General features: G+C 38.9%; 1 protein-coding gene and 1 long non-coding RNA gene across 3 annotated transcripts; one reads left to right on the forward strand and one right to left on the reverse strand.

The window, feature by feature from the left end:
- Window positions 1-1,543: 1,543 nt before the first annotated feature.
- On the reverse strand, window positions 1,544-16,692 carry FKBP4 (FKBP prolyl isomerase 4). The gene is made up of 10 exons (XM_072327179.1): window positions 16,422-16,692; window positions 14,364-14,508; window positions 12,983-13,125; window positions 8,779-8,899; window positions 8,083-8,239; window positions 6,726-6,816; window positions 6,324-6,407; window positions 5,751-5,936; window positions 5,129-5,368; window positions 1,544-4,120 (listed from the first exon to the last, which is right to left on the reverse strand). The coding sequence occupies exons 1-10, from the start codon at window positions 16,503-16,505 to the stop codon at window positions 4,046-4,048; spliced, it is 1,326 nt and encodes a 441-aa protein (XP_072183280.1). The 5' UTR covers window positions 16,506-16,692; the 3' UTR covers window positions 1,544-4,045.
- Window positions 16,693-16,701: 9 nt separating this feature from the next.
- LOC140247464 (uncharacterized) lies at window positions 16,702-25,792 on the forward strand. 2 transcript variants are annotated; one of them, XR_011902668.1, is made up of 3 exons: window positions 16,702-16,759; window positions 21,430-21,603; window positions 21,808-25,792. It is a non-coding gene; the product is annotated as an uncharacterized lncRNA (long non-coding RNA). The 2 variants fall into 2 exon arrangements; XR_011902667.1 differs by lacking the exon at window positions 16,702-16,759 and adding an exon at window positions 19,950-21,317.
- Window positions 25,793-26,263: the final 471 nt, after the last annotated feature.

The raw sequence follows: 26,263 nt of genomic DNA on the forward strand, positions 1-26,263 counted from the left end.
CCAATCCACCAGGACATCACCGTTCAGCCAGGACTGCCAAAAAGTGATGGGGAGTGGTTTGGTAACCACATCTGCCAACTCCCTCAGCACTCTAGGGTGCAGTCAATACAGCCTCACAGACTTGTAAGCATCCAGCTTTCGAAGCAGGTCCAAAACTATCTCATCATGGAACAAGACAGTCATTAATACTGACGTGTTAATACTTGCTCATAATAAAAATAATATCATAGAATCATAGAATGGCTTGGGTTGGAAGGGACGATGGATGATCAAGTTCTGACCTCCTTGTCACAGGTAGGATTGCCAGATCAAGTACTAGATCAGATTGCATAGGGCCCAATCAAACCTGGCCTTAAACACTGCCAGGAAAAGGGCATCCACAACCTTTGGGCAGCCTGTTTCAGCACCTCACCACTCTTTCAGTAAAAAAAACAAAACTTCCTGACATATAATCTAATCTCCTTTCCTTTAGTTTTAAACCATTTCTCTCTTGTCCTATCGCTATCTACGTATGTAAACAGTTGATTTCCCTCAGCACACTGAAGAAATGGCTTCTTTGGTGCCACTGAAAGACATAACTAAGTCTCTTCTTTTGTATGAAGCAGTAGAAGAAAACATGACAGCAATTTTCTTTAACCTTTGTCAACATACCTGGTGCCTACAGATGGTGCCCCAATGGTTGCTGGGAAAAAAAGAGATACTTGCAAGATTAATAGATGATGTTATTACCTCTGTTAACTCATGTTTGATAATGTGTCACGGCATCAGGCATCAAGAAAATTTATGTGTAAAAGCTTTTAACAAAATAGATGCCACGCAAATCATCAAAGCTGTGAATTTCATAAAGCCCAAGAGACTGAATCATGACCAGTTCTAGATCCTTAAAAGTATGGATGCTGATTATGGGGTCATCATTTACTTTTCTGAGTGAAGGTGCCTAAGTCAAGGTAAAGTGCTAAAATACTTTACAGAATCAAAAGGAAAATTTGTTCCAGAATGTAGAGATTAAAAATGGCTCAGATTTAGCATTTTGGTGGATTTGACAGTTTATTTAAATGAGCTAAAAAAAGAGTCATACAATCACCAAGGCTGAAAAAGAACTCCAAGATCACCTAGTCCAACCATCCACCTTCCAATATTACTGCCCTGAAGCATCTCTCTAAATACTTGAACATCTCCAGAGATGGTGACTCCACAACCTTCCAGAACAGCCTGATCCAGTTCCTGACCACTCTTCTAGAGAATAAATTCTCCCTAATACCAAACTGAACCTTGCCCAGTGCATTTTCAGGCTGTTCCCTTTAGTCCTACCACTAACTATGTGGGAGAAGAGGCCTACTCCACCTCATCACAACCTACTTTTTTCAGGCTATTGTACGGGTTTCCCCAGGACCTCTTCTTCTCCAGACTAAACAATCTCAGTTCCCTCAGCTGCTCCTCTTAAGTCTTGTGTTGCATACCCCTCACCAGCCTCATCCTAATAACCACACTGCCATTTATGTTTTCTCCCAATCGCTGCAATCAGTTGGGAAGGTATCAGGTCTATATGTATTAACTGATAGCTTTATTTAATACTCAAATGAATTAGAAAGGGATACATACCTCTGCTTCCAATCAAAGCAAATATACTGTACATAATTTTCTATCTGATCCATTAAATCATGCATCTTCAAAGTGAAAAATCACCTGTGCTTTATTTCAGACGACAGTAATATAAGTTATGGCAAATAATCTCATGCATTTTGATACACTAAACACAGTTCTGTGAACAGTCAAAGATATGTAGCCATGCTTGTGTTTTGATAAAGAAATCTGAGAATAGGTTTCATGATTTGGAAAAAAAAATATTTAAAAAAAAATCACTTTTTCGAACATTTGCAACTTCATTTTCAGTCGACAAATGTATTACGTGCAAATTTTCACAAGGAATGTACAGAGTTGCAATCAGACATTCAACTGAAAAAAACTGTCTAGACTCTTTACCAGACTTTCATAAGCCCTCTCTTACCAAAGAAATCCCCTGCTTCACAGTCATGCCTTATTAATGTCATCACTTTTTGGCAGTATATACATTTATGAACAATTATTGTCAAGGACGAAACACAGGAAGAGTAATATTTCATCAAAAATCTTTGATTAACACCTGGAGAACTCACTAGGAATGGCAACCACTGCTACTGAACTAGCTTGATATGTTAGTCTCACAAAAACAAGGTCAAACATCCCACTAGCCTTATGCTTTTGCTGCTGGTTTTGTGTTTTAATAAAAATTCATTAAAAAATAGGACTTGTTACTTAAATATGTTGAACTCAATTAATATGCAACCCATGGCAATTCCTGTTGGCTCAATGCAGCCCAGGAAAATAAAAAGGCTGGACAATCTCATCAGTAGGATTTCTCCCCATGTGAGCCATATTAAGTGTTCCATTTAGAGGTATTTGTGCTCTAGTACAACATAGAAAAGTTGATAGTATTTAACCAAAACTTATGAAAAGTACCTGCAATAGCTGTTATGTTTAAGCACGTGAAACTGGTCCTGCAAAGTCAAGGAAAACAGCATTTCTTTTCATGTGATAACCTAACAAAGACTACATTACCTTTTCCTCTCCTACACCTTCCCAAGCTGAAGGGAAGGTTAGGGCACTGCTAATCTTGCAGAAAGCAGTGCAGGTCACAGACCCATAAGCTACCTCCAACCCAGCAGTTTCTGGACTTACCATTTTGGGTCTGGGGTCAGGACAGTATGTCATATAGGAATTAGCACTTTCATGATAGTTTAGACATACAGCTCCCTGGCCCTGGCTCTCTCTCCTCTGAAACAGATAAAACTGCATTCCTTCTGAAAAGCAAGCAATAAATTTGTCCCTGCTGCTATATCATTTCAAAAAAGGACAGGTGAGATGCTGTTTAACACTACAGAACAGCATGAAAAGCATGGTAAGTCTGAATATTCCATCTTGTACCTATAGAAAGAAAAATACAAACAAGTACTCCCCTTCCACATATACCATTCTCCAAGCCAACACAAGAAACACCACAGAAAAAAGGTAGGAGTTGTTTTCTTGTGAGGTAAGGATAATGAAGACACTGGAATCAGTCAGACGCTTGCATTTCATTAGGAATTATAAACATTTTTAACATGTTTTACTATTGGCATTTACTTTATCTTCAAAGAAGTCACTTTCAGGTATCAATCAGTATTCTTCTAGTCCAGTTCCATAACATGAAGGGGAAAGAGAAATATGAACAGATAATAATGCATAGGTTACAGACCTGTGTACAGTTTTAAGCAACATTTTCTTCATTTGCAAATAGCGTGTGCACTTTTTAAAATGGCAATGAATCAACATTATCGGAAAAACAGTAGATATTGTGGTTACAGTACTGCTATGTGGATAAGAAAACACTGAATGACTAAAAGACAACAGACTCCTAGTTCTTTGCAAATGCCAATAAAAAACACAAAAAGTTCAATTCCTTGAGCTTAATCGGAGCTTTATTACTTAAGCTGTGACTTCACAGTCTTCACCTTCAGCAATATGCCAAAAGGAAGCATACAAGGAAGGTTACAACACTTAATGGAGGGAGGGGGACAATGCCAAGGCAGCAGAACAATGAGCACAGATTTCTTCTGAAATCTCACATGAGAACTGTTGGAAAAGGTTAACTGCTTTTAAAAAAAAAAAAAAAAAAAAAAAAATGAAATAAAGGAATTTAGTCCCAGATTCTGTAAGCTGGAACAAGAGAAACATAAACACCAAGAGCAAAATGCAGATAAACCAAGCAGAGTAAATCCAGACAGAACCCAAACAGTAACAGAAGCTGTATGAATAAATAAAGTCCCTAGGATTAAATCAGATTTGTGCTGTCATTCAGCTTATTTCACAGACATACAAAGCTGCTCTCTTGACTGTGACATGGCGACTCAGCCTCTACTCCTCTGAAGCCACTGTCCAACCAGGTAGAAAAATAAAGGTCTAATTCACTGGAAATTCTTTCATTTACAAAACTAATGGAACATGGTTTGTTTATGCTTCTGTCAACTTACTTATCTTCAACTCCATTCTGCTCATCTTTCATTTCTGCATACTCAGTGTGGCTGGTTTGAATAGTAATGGGCTAAACAGAGACATATAAAACAAATATGTTCATTTACTATAAAAAAATTGCCAAAATTTGAAACAATACCAGAAATGTCATTTAATGCCTATCACTAGAACTGATTCTCAATATCATCTGACAACATAATGAAAAATAAATAAATAAATAAGATCTGGTATTAAAGTAGATGGCAAAAATCGGTGTTCTATTTTCTCAGTGTCTCTAGTGGTCTGCAGTGCATGAATCTACCTTCTGCAAAGAACAGGACCCCACTGTCTTTCTTAGGGGTAGTGACACGAATTTAGGTAGCGTTAACATGGTCCTTTTGCACTTTTCATGGCTACAGCTTGTTTCAGCAATCCATTCTTCCATTAGCAGCACATCTTGCTATGGGCCTCACCTAGATACACCAGACTCCCAGCAGTCGTGCTGTCTGGAAGGAACCTTCACAGCACAGCCAGATAATTAGCAATTCACAGAATCACAGGTCAGAATAGACCTCTGGAGATAACTTACTGCAGCTCCCAATTAAACCCTGAAATTTTACACATTAAGATGCAAAAATTTCTAGTTTGGTTGTTGCATCTTAATCCTGCTCAGATTCTTCATTAAAAACAAAATAACAATCAAGATACTGGAAAAGTATATATGACAGAGTCTAGAAGGACAGAGTATTTTTTTCCCAGGATCCAGTATGCAAGTTACTGCTTTTTTAATTCTTGAATGTTGTCTTTACACCTCATCACTACTTTTTATTAATACTGCTCTGTCGCAGAACCAGTTTAAATAACTAAAACGATTTTATGCAATATCCTTACTACTGACAGTTGTCTTGTTCAAACAAGATGATTTCATCATGTTGAGCACTGCCTATCCCCATTATTTCCCCCCCCCCCAAAAGCAACTAGCTACTTGAGTGCTCTCTGACTGTATGAAAAGTAAGCCAAATAATCAAAATTCTATTCCTTGTCTAACATGTGACATTAGACCATGTGATCTTCTGGAATAATGCTACTTGCTACTTACCTTTAAGTCTTTGTCAGCAAGCCTTTGGAACATATTAGCATACATCTTCTTCTCTTTTTCATGCTGCTCCCGGATTTTTTGCTGACAAGCTACTAGTTGCACTTTGGCAGCTTTGTTACTTGGATAGAGTTGTATCACCTTCTGGAAATCTCCTCGGGCCAGTTCAAAATCATTGACAGCCAAGTGGGCTTCTCCACGCCTGAAGAGGCCCTTTTCATTGCTGCTATCCAGTTCAAGTGCCTGCATTTAAAATAGAGAAAGAAAGAAACAAAAGCAGCATTTGAAAACAATACAGTGTTTGTTTGTTTGTTTTTTGTTTAGTTTGCTTTTTTTAAACTAATATGCAGTCAGAGCACCAGCAACTGCTAGAAAATTACCATTACTATTTTCACTGTTGTCAGGGCTTAGTAAAAAGTTGAATTAAATACAGAAAAAATAAGTAGAAAAAGATACAATAAGCCATATCCAACACCTTATGTTCATACTTATTTTATTTGCTATTGCCCAACCGCAAGCTGATCAAAATCTGAACATCACACAGCTGGATATTCCTCAAGTTGTTAAAGCAAGAGATAAACTGTCAGACTGCTTGAGCAGCTTAAGAATGAATAAACCCCTCTACCTTGTTGCAGTTCTCCAAAGCCTGAGAGTACTCTTTCAGCTTGAGATGGCACATAGCTAGATTAAGGTGGGCAGCAAGCCTCAAGCTCTTGGCTTTTGTATTCTCCTCATCAGAGAGTTCTGATTCATGCTCCAGCCATGACACAATCTTCTTATACTGTAATGCCGCTTGTTTGTATTTCCCCTCCTGTAAACAAGGCAGTTAAATTTTCATAAGCTCACCACAGTAACTTTTATTTAAACTTCCCCCTGCCCCTTCTGCTTACCTAGAACAATAGATCTGAAAAAAGAAAAAAAAATAAATCAGAGTAATCAGAAAACTTCCATCACTAAGAATACACTACAATCATATAGTGTATCACTACTGTAGGGGATAAGAAAATCTATTTGGACACTGCAACGCTAAGGCTATTTTTTTCCTCTTCTTTTCAGTCCATTTTCCCATAGTCCTCCCCATAAAATGACATGGAGAAAACCACAAACACCACTTTGGTCATTTCAAAGCTGTAGATCATTAGCATCAGTTCACACACAGACTAAGAAATTATATTATTTACCGGGTATTATCATTTACCTTGAAGTACTGAGTGCCTCTTTCCTTCACCATGCAGCTTTGTTCCAGTTTCTCTTCTGTATTCATTTCCCAAGATTCCTTAGCCTATCCAAACAGGAATAGTTCAAGACAATGACAGGGAAACCATACGGCTGTGCTATTTTCTCAGTAACAGCACACAAGAGACAGACTTGAAAGAGTAGTTTTGCACAGCTACTGGAAACAGTTAGAACAAGCGAGATACTTGATAGCAATAGAGAGGAGTCCAGTAAGGACAATTTCAATCAAGAGCTCCCTGAACATAATCACCACATACAGTAATGTCTTCCTTATTTCAGGTCAACATTTTAAGGATTCCACCGTCCTTGTTTAAGCTGCATCAGCAATTCCCACACCTCCCAGTTTGTTTGCTCTCATTCCCACCTTTTCAAAGCTCTTGAGTTTCACTTCATATTGTAATTCCGCATCTGGAGGGATCTGAAATTTCTCCTTTCCAGTACTTCCGAAACCATAGCTGTAAGGGCAGGAAAGGGAAAAATTATGAAACTGGATATTCACACAAACCTCTACACAGGAAGCTGCAGGCAAAAACACAAAAATCTGCCCATAAAGCATTATTACAAGACAAAGTCTTGAGGAACTGCAGATAATTTTCTGGAATTTGCATGCACAAGCCAAGAGAGGTAAAAAATCTGGGACTAATTTTACTAATTTCCACTTTTTTTTTTTTTTTTTTTTGCCTTTGTGTGTTTTTCAAGTATTACTTGTTTGGTCACTGCTGTTTCTATGAAGCAAAAGCAAGTTTAAAACAAACAAACAAACAAAAAACTTTGAGGTTGCATACATCTTGCTTTTTATTATTGCCCAAGACAGGCTATTTCCTTCACAGTATCTGTATTCTAACGAGTTCCAGAAAGCGACAGCAATACATAAAGATTAGGTGAACAGCTGTGCACAAGACACTGCTAATCCACTATTTAACAGTAAATGACTACACAAAGGTCCTGCCCTGAAACTCCAGTAAAAAACTGCATACTAATAATAAAAGTGCTGAACATAGGTCTACTTTTCCTTTGTTCTATCAAATTCAGTTCCAGCTTAAAAAACTGTAAAACAAATGCATTCAAGTTGGATGGAAACAATCATTGTGAACTCCACTGATTTTATATTTGTTCACACTGTAAGGGGAAAATTCTGCTTGCCTTTTAGGGCACTTAAAGTCCATTTCTATCTCTGAATTGGTGGTTTTTGGTCTCAGAATCCAGATATGTTGGACCCAAGATTTAGACAAAACACCAATTTATTCCCCACAGAAAACATGAATGCCTTCTTCCAAATTGCTTAAAAATTCAAGCAAACTCTTCCTAGTGGCAAGGGATTCCAGATACTCCACATTTCACCTGAACACTATCTTATCATGTAAGGCTACTAAGAAGGCTTACTTCTCTGTTATTCTAGGTGTCTGTATGTGCAGTGCTGTATATTAAGTGTACTTTCATTATGTAGGACCCACATGAATGTAAGTTAAAAACAGCAACAGTATTTGTTATAATATTCACTAGAATCAACACTGTAGAGATTTGCATCAGTTTCTTTTTCAATGCTAATATCAGTGGCTAAGTAATCTTAACTTCATATCTTCCATAAATCCAAGTTTTGGGTCTGATTATGTGTTTACAATAGCACTGAAAAGAGTTGAAAAATACTGCAAACAAACATCGTTCTCACTAGATGATTACAGTAAGCCCTCTTAAGTATCAGAAGATGACAAACAGCTTACTTGGGTTTGAGATAGAAAATGGATTCCTCAGATTTCTCCATTTTCTGGATTGCTTTTTCCAGACCATGAGGAAGATCATAGTTATCACCTTCTCCAATCTCAAAGCACAGCTCACGCCTATCAAAAACACGATCTCTGTATCGGCCTTCAAACTCAACTGGTAACAAAAAAGAGAACCCAGATACAAATCAGAAGGAGTCTATGTGTGGTAAGAGGTAGGCAGCACAGACAACACAAGAAATGTCAAAGCTTTCCCTTCTAATCCGTCTTTTCTCTTTTTAGGAGTTATATATGCATGTTAGCTACTGGCAACAAATTCCACTTCTGCAGCTTTAGTTAATAAATGTTTTTTCCTTCCAGCTGTTGCGCTGTGTGTCATTTTTTCCCCCCCTTCAACAACAAATGCCAGAACTACTTTCCCACTTGCTCCTCATCAAATGGACATACTTTATTAGACTCCTTTAACTTTTGTGTTAAGTACTTGATCAGATTTGGTATCTCAGAAGAACAGAGCTGCTGGTGAAAAATGTAACTTTCTCTAGAATAAAGAGAATGAAAGCTTAGTTTTAGTTATTATGTTATTTGCTAACACAAAGAGAAGGCAGGTATTCTCTTCCAGAACAAAGAAATTACAGGTAGGGAAAAACACACTTTCCATCACAGTAAAGCCATTTACTACATGTATATAATACATACTCTCTACCAGGGCACCCTCATTGGGCTTCGAGTAGCCTTCGCCTTTCTTACAGATTCTTCGGATGATGCCACCATCTTCATCATCAGTGAGGTCTTCCCCCTTAAACTCAAACAGCTCTATCTATGGAGGGAGGAAAAATCTTGCATTTACATCTATCACTTCAGTAACTCGCAGAATTCATACTTGAGTTCTTTGAAATCACAGCTGTTATGACAGCCACTGTCTTAATACCCTGTAAGATATTAGGCAGCCAAGACTACAAAGATGCCATATTTAGCAGATACAGATACTAAGTGGAAGCCTACTGAGCAGTTTCAGATTATTATTTAGGCTTCTTTTCCTTCAGCAACTTTGGTCTTCCAATACTACAAATAATATCCTTTAATTGAAAGGACTGAGAGACTGACTTCTGAGTAAAGTTTACATGAGTCACAATACTTAAGGACTACTACAGAACACACAAAAAAAGATTCTATTGGTTCATTAAACAGCATTTTTTTTTCTCCCCTCACAGAATCATAAAAAAATATCCTAAGAGCAAGTAGTAAGCCTGAGTTATAAGTAGTGAGAAGAGAAAATGAGCAGGAAAGTTAAATATTAAACATCTAATCCTTCTCTTAAATTCTGATCTCATCAAATCATCAAATTCAGATAAACTTTAAAGGGCTTGTAACTGAGCCCAAAATATTCCAAATCTTTTTTTCTAGCAATAAAACAAATTAAATAATATTGCTTTAGTTCAGATTTCAACTATTCCCCATTCCTTACCCTCCAACTCTTTTGTTAAAGGACAACAGATTCAAAACTTCTACGTCCTTCTTCCTTGCATGCCTGAAAGTAGCTACAGTTCTCATTTTCTCCTACATTCTCCCCTCTACTCGCGCTTATGTTTGTGTATTTTGGGATCATTTTGGAAAAATGAAGACAGGGAAGAAACTAAGATGACTAAATTATTTAATCATTCAGAAAGAAGTTTAAATAAAGTAATTGTAAAAATACAACAAAATCATGACCTGGTCCACCTTTTAGTCTTGAATTGCTGCTGTAAAGAACTACTTAAGCTATTTAAGTGCTAATGTTGGACTAGACTATCCAGTCTGAATATTCACATGGTCTTCCAAGACTTCAACTGAAATCACAATTTGACAAAATAGAAAAACGGCCTAGTCACAAAACAAAATTTTTGACAGCTACAAAATTATTAAAAAAGCTTTTGCCATCATATCTGTGAATGAAACAGTAATAAAAACTACACAGTGTAGTTAACACTGATTAGATCAGGCACATCCAACCCAATCCATCCACCCAATATGTGGCCCAGCACAGCCTGTGCTAAAGCCCAACCTTTGCCCCACACCATTATGGTAATGGCTCTTCCCCACTATGGCCCAACCCAGTCCCAGGCATGCAACAATTGCTCAGCAACAACAGAACATCAGTCAGTCTGCTATTAAGGTTGTCGCCACTGAATCAAGAACTAGAGAAAGGTACAGTGCAGTGCTAACTCTGCCACACATATTCTGTTGAACTGAAATGTGTGCCTGTTAGACGCGATGTTCTCTTGTGCTGCTTGGTGAATAAAGCAGAGTGATTACCAATAGTATTTCAATCTACCCAACATCCTCTCAAAATAGAACCGCTCCCCCCATAAAGAAAGAAAATTGGGGATGAAAGAAGAACACTTAAGACAGATGAGGAGAAATAACATGACACTATGGCTAATTTGTATGAAAATAATATCAGTTTCAAAGATTAGAATTTGAAAAGACATCATAAGCAAAAACACGCTGCCATGTAAACACAAAATAGCGGAAATGAAGAAAAGCCTGTAATCTCAACAAAAAATTCTGAAGTTTTAAGTTAGAACTCAAGTAGACTCTTTTATAAAAGCTTGTAACATGGTAGCAAATCCGACTGCAAAAAAGAATTTTATTTTTATTTTTTTTAAATTTTAAGCAACATATGGAAAGCACATCAAATATATGTTATTCTGACTAAAAAAATAAAAAAGAAATTTCTAAAATCAGTTTGTCTCACCAGATTATAAACAGGTAAACTGAAGAAACAGGAGAAACTCCCAAAACAAATTTGGAGAGTAAAGCTGCTAATTTCAAATCTTATGCTTTGGCAACAGATGAAAGTATGATGCTCCAGATACATCAGTACTTGCCATTTTTATTAGAGGTACTGAAAATGAATATAATATCACTAAAGAAATGGCTTCTCCGGTGCCTTTAAATGACACAACTACGTCTCTTTACTTGTATGAGACAGTCAAAATTACAATAAAGTGGTTTTATTTAAACGCTGTCATCATATCTGATGTAGCCAGCAGTGCACTGAAGACAAGCTGCTAGAAAAGAGGGACTTACAAAATTAATGGAAGACAATGCAATTGCCATCAGTAACTCACATTTGAGGAAATACTGTTGCATTCAACATCAACAAAATTTATGTGCATGTATTTATTATATAATGGAAATCAAAGTTTTCAATTTCATGAAGTTCAAGGCATTGAATCATCACAAATTCCAGGAGTTCTTTATATGTATGGATGCCGATTATGAGAACATCTATTACTTTTCTGAAGCCAGGTGGCTAAGTAAAGGTAGAACACTAAAAATGTATGATCTGAGAAAAGAAATCAAGTCCTTTGTGGAATAAAAATAAAAACGGCTCACAGATTTAGCATTTTCAGTGGATTTAATGACTCCAAACAATGAATTAAACACAAAGCCTCAAGGTGAAAATGATCACATCTGCTGTGTTTCAAACACAACAGTATTTGAAATGAAACTTTAAATTACAGCGAGTTCATGTTATGTCAAATAGTTTCATGCATTTTGATACGCTGGCTAAACACAGTCCTGTGAACAATGAAAAATATGCAGCTTTGCTTTTCATTTTGAAAAAGGAATTTGAGAATAGGTTTAAGTATTTAAAAAAGCACCCTATTATTGTTGTATTTGCAGCTCTGTTTTAAGTTCTTCTAAACACATTATCTGCAATCATATATTCAACTCAAGAGTCTGACTGTGTCTGTTTATGAGACTTTCGTAAGACTCGTCTTAACAGAGAAAAATATCCCTCATTTCACAACCATGTCTTATTCATGCCACTGCTTTTTTGGTAGTATGTACATTTGTGAACATTTATTGTCAAGGATGAAGCATGGAAAGAATAAAATTTCACCAAAAATCCTTGATAAGCACCTTGAGAATGCAAGCATTGCAACCACATCCATCAAAAGAGACTGATGCATCAGTTTCACAAAGACATGGTCACATATACCCCTAGTTTCATATTTTTATTGCTCTTTTCAAAAATATTTTATTTAAAAACACTAAAAAATAGACGTTTTGTAACTTATATTAACCATACTATATATGCAGCCCATAAATTTGCTCTTCACTCACTGCTGTTCAGGCAAGCCATAAATTTGCATACCTATGGTTTACAATAAAATATCTTATTTTTAAAAAAGTTCAAAGCCATCACTTCAGATTCATGAACTGAACTAAAGCTACACGAAATGCAAAAGGAATTGGGTATGCATTTGCGCAAGGATTACTTCTACTTGATATTTTGATAAGATATTTAACACCAAATACAATTCTAGTCTAATTTAGTTTATCTGACATAGATGCTCCAATGCTCCAAAATGTCCCACTGATGACAATACAGGCTTCTCCATTTCTTTTTGCATGCTCCCTCCCCAACTTATTCTACAGATGGATCACGAGGAATAAAAAAAGAAAAAAAGAAAAAAAAAAGAAAAAGAAAAAAAAAGAAGAAAAAAAGAAAAAAAAAAAAGAAAAATAGAAAAAGAGACCTCCAGATTTTGATGTGAAGATTAATAAGACTTACTAAATCTTTCAAGAACAGTTTTTGAGTCATAACACAAGCACATGTACAAAAAGAAATAAAGTGTTTTATTTGTAAGAGAACTTGAACACAATTCTGGTGTGGTGATGGCATTTGCAAAGAAACCATGCTAGCATGGGTTGGTTGTTTTTTGTTTTTGTTTGTTTATAAGAAAAAAATAAAAGTCTGTTTCAAACCAGAAAGAAAACGTAGGAAGTAGACTAAAGAAAGAAGCTTCTTGGACTAATTATCTTACATTCCTGTCTAAAAATAAATTATATCACATTATTTCCACTGTGTAATACCATGTTCTTTGTTTAGTGGCTGTATCTCACTTACCTCAAAAATCAGTGTAGCATTGGGAGGTATCTTTGGTGGGCTGCCAGCTAAGCCATAGGCATATTCTGGTTTACATGTAATCCGACAGATTTCACCAACCTTCATAGTTGCTACAGCAATGTCCCATGCTTTGATTACCTCACCTGTACAAAGCAAATTTTTATCATGATTGCTAGGTATACATGAGACAATCAGCTCAGTCAGTATATACAAGCTAAGATGAAATATTGACTTATGTTCATTCTGGGTTATATGCATCAGTTTTAACTGTAATCAAGTTACAAAGTTACTTGGGCACTCAAATACTCAAATTTTGTTTTGTTTTGTTTTGGTTTTTTTTTTCATTTTACAGTGATTATTCTTCTCCCCTTATTTCTTCACTCATACAGAACATAGGTAATCTAGACACAGATCATGCCTAAAGTACCTGACGAAATCTCAAGTGTGAGCAAGTAGCAATGCTCTTCAAAAAATAAGGTCTTAGGGTAAGAGATTGTCTGCTTCTATTTTGAAAATAGCCCACAATAGCCCAGTCTCTCTGTACTTTATCAGTTGGCAAAGGCCAACATAAGTGGTAACTGAAAGTTGCCTGGGTTTATAACAGAAAGGGGAAGGAAAGTAGAACAAGTATCCTTTCTAAAGCCAAAGTAACAAAAACCTCTCAACTCAAGTGCTCCTACTTGTGGTTCCTTTCAGTTCAATAAAGTTGCCTTGTACCATTTGGTAAAATTCCTATCATCCCAAATTTCAGGACTTTGTAGAGTTTATCTCCCAAATAAAAAGCCAGTAAGTAAAGAACTCCTAGTGATAACCACAGATTGAATAGTAAAATTTGCAGAAACTAGGATGTTTGGATTTTCATACTCAAAGAAAAGTCTGATAATGAAGAGACTTACTTCAACAGTTAGATCTGGGAGCTTAGTGAAAGAGAGAGCATATTTCCTCTTTCCTTCAGTTGCAGCTGATAGCTGCCCCTGTGCACTTTGTCCCAGTACTTACACATCCTTGCACCAGTACCTAGCTGCACTTAACTCTTCTTGAATTTGAGGCAACAAAATACAAAAGCAATACAAAAACAATCAACAAAATACATGCTGCAGCTATTTAACTGCCTTTATTGCTGAATCTCACAGTAAACTCCCACTGAGGTGAGTTTGCTTCCCCTGGAGCACTGTATCTGTGGTCCTGAGAATTCTGAGCCAGGTACACAGCATGCCCGCTCAGAAAGATCTCAAAGCACTTCTGAGTTTATCTGTTTATATAAATAAACCGGTAGCTCTGAAAACAGGTTAAAATAGTGATCTTAGTGAGTGAAAAAGTGTGCAAGAAAACTTCATCTCAATATTACTAAGATTGATCAAAAGCAAACATAAGGCATTACCTTTCCCAAGGTCAAATGAAAACTTATCTCTCCTGTCTAGACTGGAGTCAAATTTTGTGCCATCAAGAAGCCATCCTGTATAATGGACAGTCACTTTATCACCGATCATCGGAGACTCTGTACCAGTGCCTTCTCTCTTGACAACCTGAAAAAAAAACAGTAAGCAACTCTAAGATGATCAAAACTACATTTGCCTGTTGGACTTCAATTCTATTCACTTAAGGTGCGTGCCTTACCATCTCCAGTCAACAACAGATTTGCAGGTATACTTCAGTTATCTAGAAACATCATAACTAGTCTGTCTAATGATAAGCAGCATTTCAAATGCAGGGAAAACAAAGGTGGCTCTGCTGCCACCAGGTCAAATCCTCTGGATACTATTCTGATACAAAGCTACTGAACAATCAAAAGGACCTCTTCTGGAATCAGTGCTATGATAGTAGTACAAGATTGGTTTATGTTAGTTCAGTTAGACCTTTTCAATAGATGCAACCTGCTCCCCTGCAACCACTACTACTACTAAAGAAAACTCTGGAGTAATGCGGACTGGACATCATGATCTCCACAATGTTTTGCCTTATCAGCTCATAATCACATTTTTAACATTTTTTATAATGTTTATGCAACCTCAGTTATTTTACTAGTCTTCCCCTCCTCCTTTGTATTTTTATTATCACCTGCTTCTCCATCATCAAATAGTGGGTACTACATATGGTAGAGAGATACTTGATGCCTTTTACAATGTTCAAGTAGCCAAGGTACAAGAGACCCCCAGGCAGCTTCCTCAGCTGTCACATACAAGAGAACTCCATATCTGGGAACTTCAACCTGATACATACATTCAAGCTACATACAAAAGCTTAGAACTCTCACTAGAGTATGTCAGCAAGAAACATAAGCAACAGTATTGAGATCAAGCACCTCTTTTTCAATGTGGTCTGAACATCCTTCCTGGAAAGGCAGTACCACTATGACAAACATGGAACCTAAAGCCAGAAAGCTCAAAAGGTTAAAATCAAAATTTTGCCTTTTCTATACTGTCGCTTTACATCTTTCCTAATAATAAGCCTCAAATTTCAAGAAAGGCTTCTAGTAATTGGGAAAAAGTTTTTAAGAAAGACTAAAAAAAAACTTCCTAGAGATATAGAAATTGGATTTCTCCTGTGGAAAGAGAAAGTTAGTGCAACTCCCCCCATGCCATCCTTATCAACTGGAATACAAATACAAGAGAAAGAAGACATGCTACAGCATTTCCAGCACATAACAGGAGCGGACATCACCACCAGCCTCACATCCACCTCTAACCAACACTCTCACCGGCAACTCATAAATAATTCATTTTCTCTCAGAATCTGAACCAGCAAGTAGCCTTCCCAGCTCTTGTCATCAAGCACATCTATACCAGGTCCAAGTGTAAAATGTGCCATCTCAGGCTCCAAGACATGCTCGTATTAAGGCAGAGTGTCACCATTATCAGGCTGTGAGAAACAGTCAGTTCAGCCTACAGAGCTGCGCTGCTCAGTACCATCTACATAGATAAAAGAGATACATACACTTTTGCCAAGGAACCATCTTTAATTCCAGCGTCCGACCACGTGCTGGGGGCGGGACGGATCTGTTCCTCCCCCCCCCCCCCCCCCCCCAAACTAGAGAGCAGAGAGCTCAGCCTGGCTTTCCCATACCCACGCGGGACAGGGAGGGACACCTCGTCTTTACCCACACCTCTCCCTTGGGACTTCCTCACGAAAAGCGTGGGCTCCTTCTCATTCCCAGCTCCCACGGGGAGCCCCGTACACGGGCAGAGCCTGCGCAGGCCGAGACAGCCGCCTCCAGCGTTGCGGCTGATGCGTAACCATGAGGGCTGCACGAGCGTTCCGCGCGGTGAGCGGCCCGTCAACAACCCTACCCGAGGGGAAGGGGCCAGCCGGCGCGTCGGCGGCCCGGGGAAGGACGCCGAAGGAAGCGCCCATTCGTAGGCCGCTCCGGAGGGCCTCACTCCAGGCTGATACCCCACCGCCCCCCGAGCAGTAGACAGCGACAGCCGCAGCTACTCCGTACCTTGAGAACGCCTTCATCCTGCTTAGGGGTGATGTCCGTCCCCTCCAAGGGGGCCCCATCCACTTTCATCTCCTCTGCCGTCATCCCGTCTGTTGCGGCCACCGCTGCGCTAGGGAAGGGCTACCTAGTGGAGTCGGCACCAGCCGCCGCGCTGGGCTGGTACCTCGCTGCACCTCCGGCTCCAAACAGCGAGAGAACAAACACTGCACACGCCTCCTGCTTTACCTTCACCGCAGCGCGAGCCCGAGATCAGTGAGAAGGAGGAAGGGGAGGGGGAGAGGGAGGAGCCGAGAAGTTTCTAGAGAAGCGGCTGGGCTGTAGCAGAGCGTCCGCCTGTGGTAGGGGAGGATTCAAGTGCGCGTCGTGCCTTGGGGCGGGGAGACTGTCGCTGATTGAGGGTTGTGGAGGGTGGAGGAGTTTAGGAGAAGCGGTTGGGCTGCGCTGCGCTGAGGTAGTATTCGGCAGGTGGTGTGCTCGGTTTTTCCTGCATGATGGCAGTGCCAGGGTTTGCAGGGAGTAGTAGTTGCTGGACTTCAGGTTTTTCCTTTTTCTTCCAAGCATTGCTATGGTGTCCTGCTGCTAGTTGTGTTCCTAAGTGCATGGGTTTGGTGGTTTATCTTCCTGCGCGTGGTAGGTAGTTTATAGACAAAGTCGTACCGGTAGGCTTAGAAGCAGCATGTCAAGCGTGAGTAGCCTGCTCGTGGAGTGCGGATGTCTCTTGGCTTGCTGTTACAACCTGGGCCTTGATCTGCTGGGGTGCATAGAGAGAAGCATATAAGCTATTTCTGGCCCAGTAGGACTTAATACTGTAGGCAGCAAAAATATAGAGGCATTTAATGAGTTTTTGAGGTACTGTATGTGCATTCTGTGGTCAGCACTAATGCCTAAGTTCACTGCGCTCCCAAGTCATCCAGTTCATGGCTTCTCTTTTTTTATGTAGATGTTATATTATTCTGTCAAATTAAACTTTGCTGGTCATCTGCCTTTTGTTAGGTAATGAAATTGAAGGAAAAACAAGAAGAAGGTGTCCTTGCAAAATAAAGTTTGCAAAGAACAAATGAAGGATAGAAGAGCCCTGCAAAACATTATAAAGCTGAGAGGAAGAGTTTCAGTCACAAGGATCTAGTTAAATGTTCTTATCTTTCACATGTATGGCAGGAGATGCTGGCTTTGCACCTGTGTGTAAATCATGTTTGCTGGAAAAAACAAAGAGTGACAGACATTACAGGAGACAAAGACGGTTCTAGTTCGGCAGAAGAGCAAACTGAACTCAGATTACGAAGTACGTATAAACAAGCCAAGGGGTTGATAGGAGAATCGAGAAGAATGTGAATCCTGACTACCTCACCAAGGGGGAAATGGCTCACTAGTGTCAGGGGACAGAGGTAAAAAGGGGGTAAAAGGAGATAAAATTGTGTGCCCCAGTTCTTAGAAGACCCCATAGGGGTGTGCCCTGGTGTACTCTCCCTTTATTTGAATAAAGAAAGCTGAAGACTCTCCTCTCTCTTTTTAGAATAAAGATGATTGAGCAGGCTTATTGGAGCAGAAGCTTTCTTAACAAAATGCTTTCTGGGACAAGTGCTTTTTAAGCTGTATATTGTATATTTCATAAGCTGGCAATTAAGAAATTGGGTGTAGAAATGATGTCAAATTAGCTACAATTGCCAAACATGCTAGAGCTGTGCTTAAGAAAGTGATAAATAGTAAAAGGGAAAGCAAGCCTTCTGGTGGAGATTTCTAGGATGTGTTCTGTGCCTCATCTGTTTTCAGCCACTTCCCTCAATTGCACGGCAGACTCTTCCATAAGTAATATAAACCTAGTGCAATAGGCTGTGTCCCTTATTACCTTTCCCAGGGCTGCTGAAATCTTATCTAAAGTTTAATAGACAAAAGTTGAAAATGAGTTATATATGGAGTGCTTTATGGAAAAGGGGCACAGGTGACTTAAAAAAAAAAAAAAAAAAAAAAAAAAAAAAGCAGTGGGTGTTTTAAATTCTGTCAGTGGCATAACAACACTAGGTATGTAGGAATGGAAAGCAAGTCACAGGATAAACAAGAAGTCTGAATTTTCCCTTTTTTAAACCGTTTAAGATATGTTTATAGTACTACAGCTTCAAAGGAAAGGAAAAGAGCCTCAAAGCCATGATGGGCCTGTTTTCAAGAGGGTATACTGTAGAGACAATTCTGAAAACAAGATGGGTTACCCCATCTTTCTTACGAAAGAAAGATTTCAGAACGTGATGGGTTCAAGCAAGAGAGGTGAAAATGAAAACTTCGGCAATAGCTTTCAGCTTGTTACTAAAAGGCTAGTAAAATGAGTGTCTGCAATAGCAGAGAACAGCCTGGGCAGTAAAATGTCCCCCAAAAACTAATTGCAGGAAGGCTCTGAAAGAGCCTTGAAGGATACGAAGCCTGACTACTGCTTGCATGCAATTTGCTACATCCTTTGTTTAATATCAGTGTCAGATGCCATTTTGTCAGATTGTCCTGCTGCTGCCACTTTCTGCGTGGCAACAAAACATGATGGAATATTGGTGGGAAGGCTCAACACTTGCTCTACCACCAGCATCTCTGACCTAATGGTCAACATAGAAAAATTGCAGGCGTTACTTTTGGGGCAGCCTTCCTTTAAAGATTTTCCATATATATAAAGGTTTGAATATAAAAGAGGGAAAGAGAGTAACATAGCTCTGCCATAGATTTTCTTGAATTGCACTTCTTATGTTGTTGAAAGCAGTGGTGCTACCCTTGGCAGCCCACAGGAGGATACAAATATTCATCAGTCTAATGTTGTGCCATCAATTTGTATGCTACTGATGTGTATGCCATTAAGAATGTCAGCTGCTGCCTGCAGACAGGTTAAAACCTTTATATTTGCCTTTCTCAGCTACAGTGAGTTACCCCACAATCCTTGCTTTCCCTTGCTCAGCAGCATATAGCAATATGAGTCCTTTGTTGTCCTTTAAACCTAGAAGAGAGAAAGTTGTTTCTCATCATTTACCACATTGCAGCAGACTATAGGATATTGCTATGGCCCACATGCCTTAGAGACAAGCCTCTTTTATTTTCTTTTTCAAATGTAAAACTGTGGTATTAAACTCATCTCTTGCTTCAAAACCTAGCAACATTTAAAGAAAAATGAGCTGAGTTGAGCTGAGCAGTTGCACTACAGGCATGCATAATAAGATCCAACCCCTCCATTGCAGGACTGGAAATTGGCTCTGTATTTGCACTTGAGGTTTCTGAGGTGTACTTCCCCTAATTCACCGACAGATAAAAGCATTTCTCTAAAACTAGTCCCGGGGCTTTAATTTCACTAAGTTCACATTTTCTGCAAGTTATTTTATAGTAAGGTTATGGTTCCTTCTCCTGTGCTGAATGTAAGTACTCCATGTTATTTGGGAGTTTCATTTATGTCAGGCATATCCAAACCACGGGCTGCATGCAGCCTAGCACTGCTTGCAATGCGGCCCATCCATTGCTCTGTGCTATCTTGGCAGTGGCCAGTGCACACAGTTGCTCAAGTATCGGTGAGCTATTAATCACGAGTGAACTGAAACCAGTACAAGGAGAGGGAGCAGTGCAGTGCTAGCGCAAGTTATGACAAATAATTCTATGTATTTTGAAACACGGGCTAAACAGAGTGTCCTGCAAACAGCAAAAAAAAAAATAAAATATATATATATATATATACAGCTGTGCTTTCCATTGTGATGAAGAAATTTGAGAACAAATTTCAGGACTATGAAAGAATTATTTTTTTGTGTCTATTTGTGACTGTTTTCAGATGACATAAATACATTACCTACAATTTTTCACATGGAATGTATAGAATTGCAGTCAGCCATTCAACTAGAAACTCGGATAGTGTCACTTTACCCAACATTCATAAGCGCTATCTTAACAGAGAACAATGCTTGCTTCATAGTCATGCCTTATTCACGTCATCAATTTCTGGTAGTATGTATACTTGTGAACAACTGTTTTCAAGGATGAAGCACAGGGAAAAGGAAATTTCATCAAAAATCACTGAGGATCACTATGAGACCTCACAAAGAATTGCAACCACTGCCATTGATCCAGACTGATGTATTAGTTTCACAGAAGCTAACAAAGGTCAAATATCCAACTAGTTCTATGGTTTTGTTGTTCTTCTCATTATGCTATAATAAAAAAATACTAGAAATGTTTTGATGCTTATATACATTAACTACATTTTATATTTTATGGAGGCAGCACCAAAAGTAATGCATGCAATTTTATTATGTTGGCCCACAACATGAGAAGGAAATATTCCTGGTATGGCAGTAGAGAATGACCATCCCCATCAGTAATCTACCACATTTTTTTTTGCCATGCAAAGATGGCATCAGAGGAGCAGTTTGTCCAAATGACTTCTGACATGGAAGTGTGTGTGAAGCACAAATGTGTAATATGAATTCCTCCATGAAGAAAAATAGTGCACCCATTGACAACACATCATTTGACAACAAATCAACACATGCTGAACACTTAAGGAAACCAAAGAGAGGATGTGAGCACAGCGAGTCAGGGGGTAATGTGTTTCAACAGTGATGACAGCAACAAGATATGACCATGATTGGTTTAGTTTAGTTTTCTACCTTTTTTTTTTTTTTTTTTCTTGTCCAATCTGAGAGTCCTACAGTGTTTTCTTCTCCATTGCTTTTTAATTTGCAATCTTCTTAGCTGTTCTCACTTGAGATACAGACTTCTGTGTAGCCAGCCTGAGCCTTGACTTTGCTATTTACTCTCTCAGACTTGTAAAAAGCGGCATGCGAACCCACAAGCTACATACGTTAATAGCTGTTTAGAAACAACTGAATTGTCTCAGAGGAGCTTAGCATAGCGAAGTCCATTTCCGTTCTTCCCTTGAAGGTGCTTACTGCTCTCTGCTAATGTCTTTGTTACCTCATCCTGAGAAGTTACCTATTTGCCTTCTCTGTATTTTGAGAAGTAGCCAGATTTTCCATACTTCTGGTCTTTGTAGGCCTATATGCATGCAAACGAGGAAGTAACAGCCCCTGCCTGGTTTATGTCAGCTTCAATCAGAAGATCTACATCTACTGGGATGTACAGCTGGAGAGGATGGAGTCCACTAACCTGTTAAAAATCCTGGAGAGTGACCCAGAATTTGGCAGTCTCCTGGAGGAGCTGGGTGTGGGTGAGTGCACAGGGTGAGGGATGTACAAGAAAAAAGAGAGGAAAAGCGTCTGGTGCTGGACAACTGGAGTTCCAGGTACTTTTTGAGGAGAAGGGCTACTTAACCTGTTGAGAATCCCTGCCAATTGTCTCTCTCTCTTTTATTTTTTTTCATTCTTTTCTTTCTTTTTTTTTTTTTTTTTTTTTTTTTTTTTTTTTCCTGTAGAAAAAAGTGATGTTTCTGCAATCCAAGATCTAATTTACAAAACACTGTATTTTCCTGAGAAACTACAGCCTAACAGCCCCCTGAAGTATCAGAATCCTGCTGGAACAGACTCCTCTGCCCACCACACTGTCATCCATAATCCTTTACAAGACTCACAGAGGTGGGCATCTTCCATCCCATTGGAAACTCTCTTCTGACTGGAACTGAGCATTCACCCTGCATGATAGTGTTGTCAGCTTGTCTCTTCTATCTCAGCTGAATTTGGCTGGGTGTAATAGGCTCACGTGCTGTATTACATCTGTATCTTCTCCCATTTGTATGTTTTATTGGACATTCACAATGGATGGAGCAGTCCCTTCACCATTACAGCAGCCTGAAAGCTATGAGAGCTGGCATTATTTATTTGGTGATTTTGTGTTAGCAAATGATAACGTTTAAAGATCTTCAGGGCTGTATTTTGAAAGCTTGCTGTGCTACGCTCTGCAAAATATCCAAGAGCTGTCCTAACAGGGTGAACGAATTTTCTGTGGAGGAAAAGGGTGTCTTGCCATTGGGTCAAAAAATCTGTTGCTCTTGTGTGGGAGGACAGAACTTTGTACATAATACTGCAGCTTTTTGTTGTTGTTGTTGTTTCCAATTTGCATTTATAAATTTATGAAATGCCTATAGAGGACAGCACCAGTCCTCTGTATCTGATGGCTGTGAAAATTGAAGCACAAGGCAATAAAATGATACAGCCTGCTTAGTGACAGTGAGAATTCCTATTGCTTCTCAGAACAGCATTCTTTAATCTCTGACTACTCTTTACCTACAGTGGAAGTATTTCTCCATTTTGCTGACCACTCAGCATTTTTGCATGCTCCCATGTAATACTAAGTGCTTGTATATATCTGGAGTAATGAGGTAGGAGCGCTGACAACACAGTAATTCTTAGGTACCAGTGTTGCTCAAACCAGTGGAAGTTGTGAGCAGCAGGACTTGAATTTATCATCTATGGAGATCTGACAGTGAAGGAACCACATAATAGTGGGATAAATAAGGAGTTCTTTTTGGGCTGCTCAGCTCTGTGCTGTAACTTCAGGGAGTTCCATCAGCTTTTGTGATGCTGAGATATACAGCCACTTGTCCCACTGGGCAATGACCATACAGAGCATAGCCTTGGCTGCTGGCAGTTAGTGTGACTGGGACTCTCATCATTCCCATTGTGCTTTCCTGATGCTGATGAGTCCTGTACGGGCTATCAATTAGGTCATAGTAAATTGGCTTCCCTCTTAATTTCAGGTTTCTGTTTCCAGCAACCTAGAGCTGCTGTTCTGATTGCCAGAACAAGTGAGAATTCTCACTTTTCTCTCTCAGAATTTCAGGTGAAGCAGTAGCAGCTACCCTTCTCTCTTCTGTGGCCCAGCTGTATTTCCTCCTCACACATCCAAAATTCTGTGGTGTCTGCTTCATACACTGGGGACATAAACAGAATAATTACAAATAACACCAGTGTCTGAGTTCTCTCACTCGTGGTTTGCACAACCTGTCATGTGTACAGCTGTGTAGGTGATCTTGCTGTATGTGCTTTGATGAAAATGGAGCAGTACCACAACTCGTGCCTGCCATGGCCCCACTGAACTTCTTGTTTGGCTTTGGTGAGACAAGCAGTTTCCACTCTTCTTGATCCCGTGTTGGGATCTCGGAGGTTCCTGCAGCAATTTGCCTGGATCATTTCATTTGTCACTGGTTGAGCTAATCTGTTAGCTGGGTCTTACAGGCTATTGCGGTGCTACTACATTAAAACTTCCCGACCCATAACAGCGAAAGATTGTCTACGCTCATTAATAGAGAACAACTCAGTGCTGGTGGTTTATGCCAAATGGGAATCTTTCTTCGCAACACAAGCACATACAGGTTGAATGATAAGCAGATGCTTCAAATTGATCCACTTTGAAATGTGGATTTAATTAAGTCAAAACAGAAAAGCATTGATGTAGGTGAATGACATTTTTCTTGGAACCATATAAAAATATGACAAAACATGTAAATGTTGCAGCTTGTGCCACTTAGGCCTTTTCTGTGGTTGGATAACATTGCTTTGTGCTGTGCAAGCCCAAGAACACTTCTTTGTGGAAAACAGAGGTCAGAAGGTATGGACACTGTGTATCATATTTGACTTTTGGAGTTATTCATTTTACAGCCTTGCCTACTCTTCTCTACCTCTGTTTTCCTTTGAGTTGCTTATCTTTGTTTCTTTGACTTTTCTTATGTATCGTTAGAAGAGTTTTTTGTTGTATATTTTTTCTGTGTCTTTCCTGACACAAGCTTTCTTGCTTTGGTGACTGTCATTGCTTCGTCTCTACTAGATGTTGCCACAGTACTGAGCTTTTTGATTTTTTATTTATGTATTTATTTATTTATTTATTGAGAAGGGTTCTTGCAGAAGTATGAGTGTTGTATTCTCTCTTGCTTTCAATCCACTGAACCTGGATTTATTACTTTTTCCCTACCAACTTTCTTACACATTGTTTGGTCTTTGCATTGCGTGGCTTACTGCTTTAGCCTACCCCACTGGTGGTGTGATGGTGATCATTCTTTTGCAGGTACTGAAAGTGGTGGAAGAGCATGCGGGACATACCTGAAAAGTTTGGTCCTATGAGTTTTTGTTACCATCTTCAAGTTAGCATAAATCTGAACCCATTCTTAAGTGGTCCAGCTTAACCGTTTCATTCTGAATGTTGTTCATATGTGAGCAGTCACTGGCTGTGACCCAAGTTCCTGATTGTCTGCAAAGTCTGAGCATGTTAGTGTCTTATCATGAGCCCATGTCTTAACCAACTCATGACAGGCTCTCACTTATATACTCAAGGCAACTCTTTCTGTAGACACTGTATTTCCTTACAAGAATGCCAGAACTTTTAACTACACTGTGATTTGAAGAAATCAATGCATAGAAACTTCATAGCACAGTTTTTGTTACCATAAGCAAGGTATTATTTACTGGTAGCACTGGGGTAGCATTGTGATAACTCTCCAAGAATACTCTACTAGTTGATAATTCGTGAACAGGTCATATTTTCACATGTATTACATGGTATTTACAATCCCAAATTCATTATTGTACCAACTCCCAATGTTTGTCCAACAGACATAGGCTTATTTGGTAATCTTCAATGTTTCTTCTTGCATGGTGATGCTTTGATGATGTTTCTGAATTACATTATCAGTTTTTAAAGATTTCTCACATAAATTTTCCCAACGAACAGTGTTTCATCAAGTATGATTTTGTGGTGGTAACTGCATTGTTTTCTCTTAATCTCATATGTCCTTTTTTTTTTTTTTTTTTTTTTTTTTTCAGCCTTCATTAGGGTGACATCAGTAGCTTTACCACATATGTTGTCAAAGGTCAAAGAAAATTCCTCAAATGTATTGTTTACTGTTTCATACAAATGAAGAGAGCTAGTTGTGTCTTTTAAAGACACCAAAGAAGCCATTTCTTCAGTGACATTATCAATATGTATTAGAAAAATGGCAAGTAGGTTCACATGTGTAGCATCAATACTTCATGACTAAAGCAAATAAATAAATAAATAAATAATTTTTAAAAAATGGAATTAGTGACTTTACTCTCTGTATTTGTTTTGATGGGTTTTCCTTTTTCTTCTACTCACTTGGCTGTAGTCTGGCAAGACAAACTGATTTTAGAAAAATCTGCTTTGGACATACAGTGTGTGCCATGCTTTCCATACATTGCTTAATAAACTCATCTTCAGTAAATGGTTTGGATTTTTTTGCTGTCAGATTTGCTGTCACGTAACTGGCTTTTATAATGGAGTCTCTTTGAGTTTTAAATTTTTCTTTTAAGATTTTGTTGGGACAACAGGTTGATTTTTTTTCAACTTCACAATTTTGTCTTTATAAGGCATTCCTTAATGTTCATTTCTGCATATAATGTCTTTTCAAACTGCTTCCATCTGGGGACCATGAATCTTCAGCATCATCCTTTGGTTCCTTCATTAGGTCCTGCTGTCTGGCATAGAGAGTCTCCATCATATGAGATGTACTGGAGTCACAACAGGATACTTTTATCTTTTGCCTCAAAACATGCCAGGACATTTTCATCGGGTTCCACACACACTGTTTTTAAGAGTGGCTCACTGCGGCCTAATAAGCAATGGAAATTCTCCAAAGTGGATGAAAGTGAGCCAAAGGCCTCAGTGATGATGCTGATGGTGAAAAGTGGGGAAGAAGGAGGTGGGCACTCGACCACCTGAGATACCACTGAGCAAAGGGACATTAGCGTGTATGTTTGAGTCCCTGGAAGAGAATGAATGTGTATGCCAATGTACTTCGTATGTATGTCTTAACTGTTTCAGTGTAGAAACTGAGAGAGTGTACTTGCTTGTCAAGGCTCCTGGTACGTGTGGTGAGGAATAAATGTCGCTTTCTAAGTCTGCATTGGAATTAAGAGAGT

The sequence above is a fragment of the Excalfactoria chinensis genome, chromosome 1, assembly GCF_039878825.1.
Source record: "Excalfactoria chinensis isolate bCotChi1 chromosome 1, bCotChi1.hap2, whole genome shotgun sequence".
NCBI lineage: Eukaryota > Metazoa > Chordata > Aves > Galliformes > Phasianidae > Excalfactoria > Excalfactoria chinensis.

Bases quoted from the DNA above. Each gene is read 5' to 3' on its own strand.
- FKBP4 (XM_072327179.1), bottom strand. From the start codon at position 16,505: ATGACGGCAGAGGAGATGAAAGTGGATGGGGCCCCCTTGGAGGGGACG. The intron at 8,900-12,982 runs GTAAGTGAGATA...CTCCCTCCATAG, and splicing joins ATGCTACACTGATTTTTGAG to ATAGAGCTGTTTGAGTTTAA. The intron at 8,240-8,778 runs GTATGTATTATA...TTTTGTTACCAG, and splicing joins TGAGGGTGCCCTGGTAGAGA to TTGAGTTTGAAGGCCGATAC.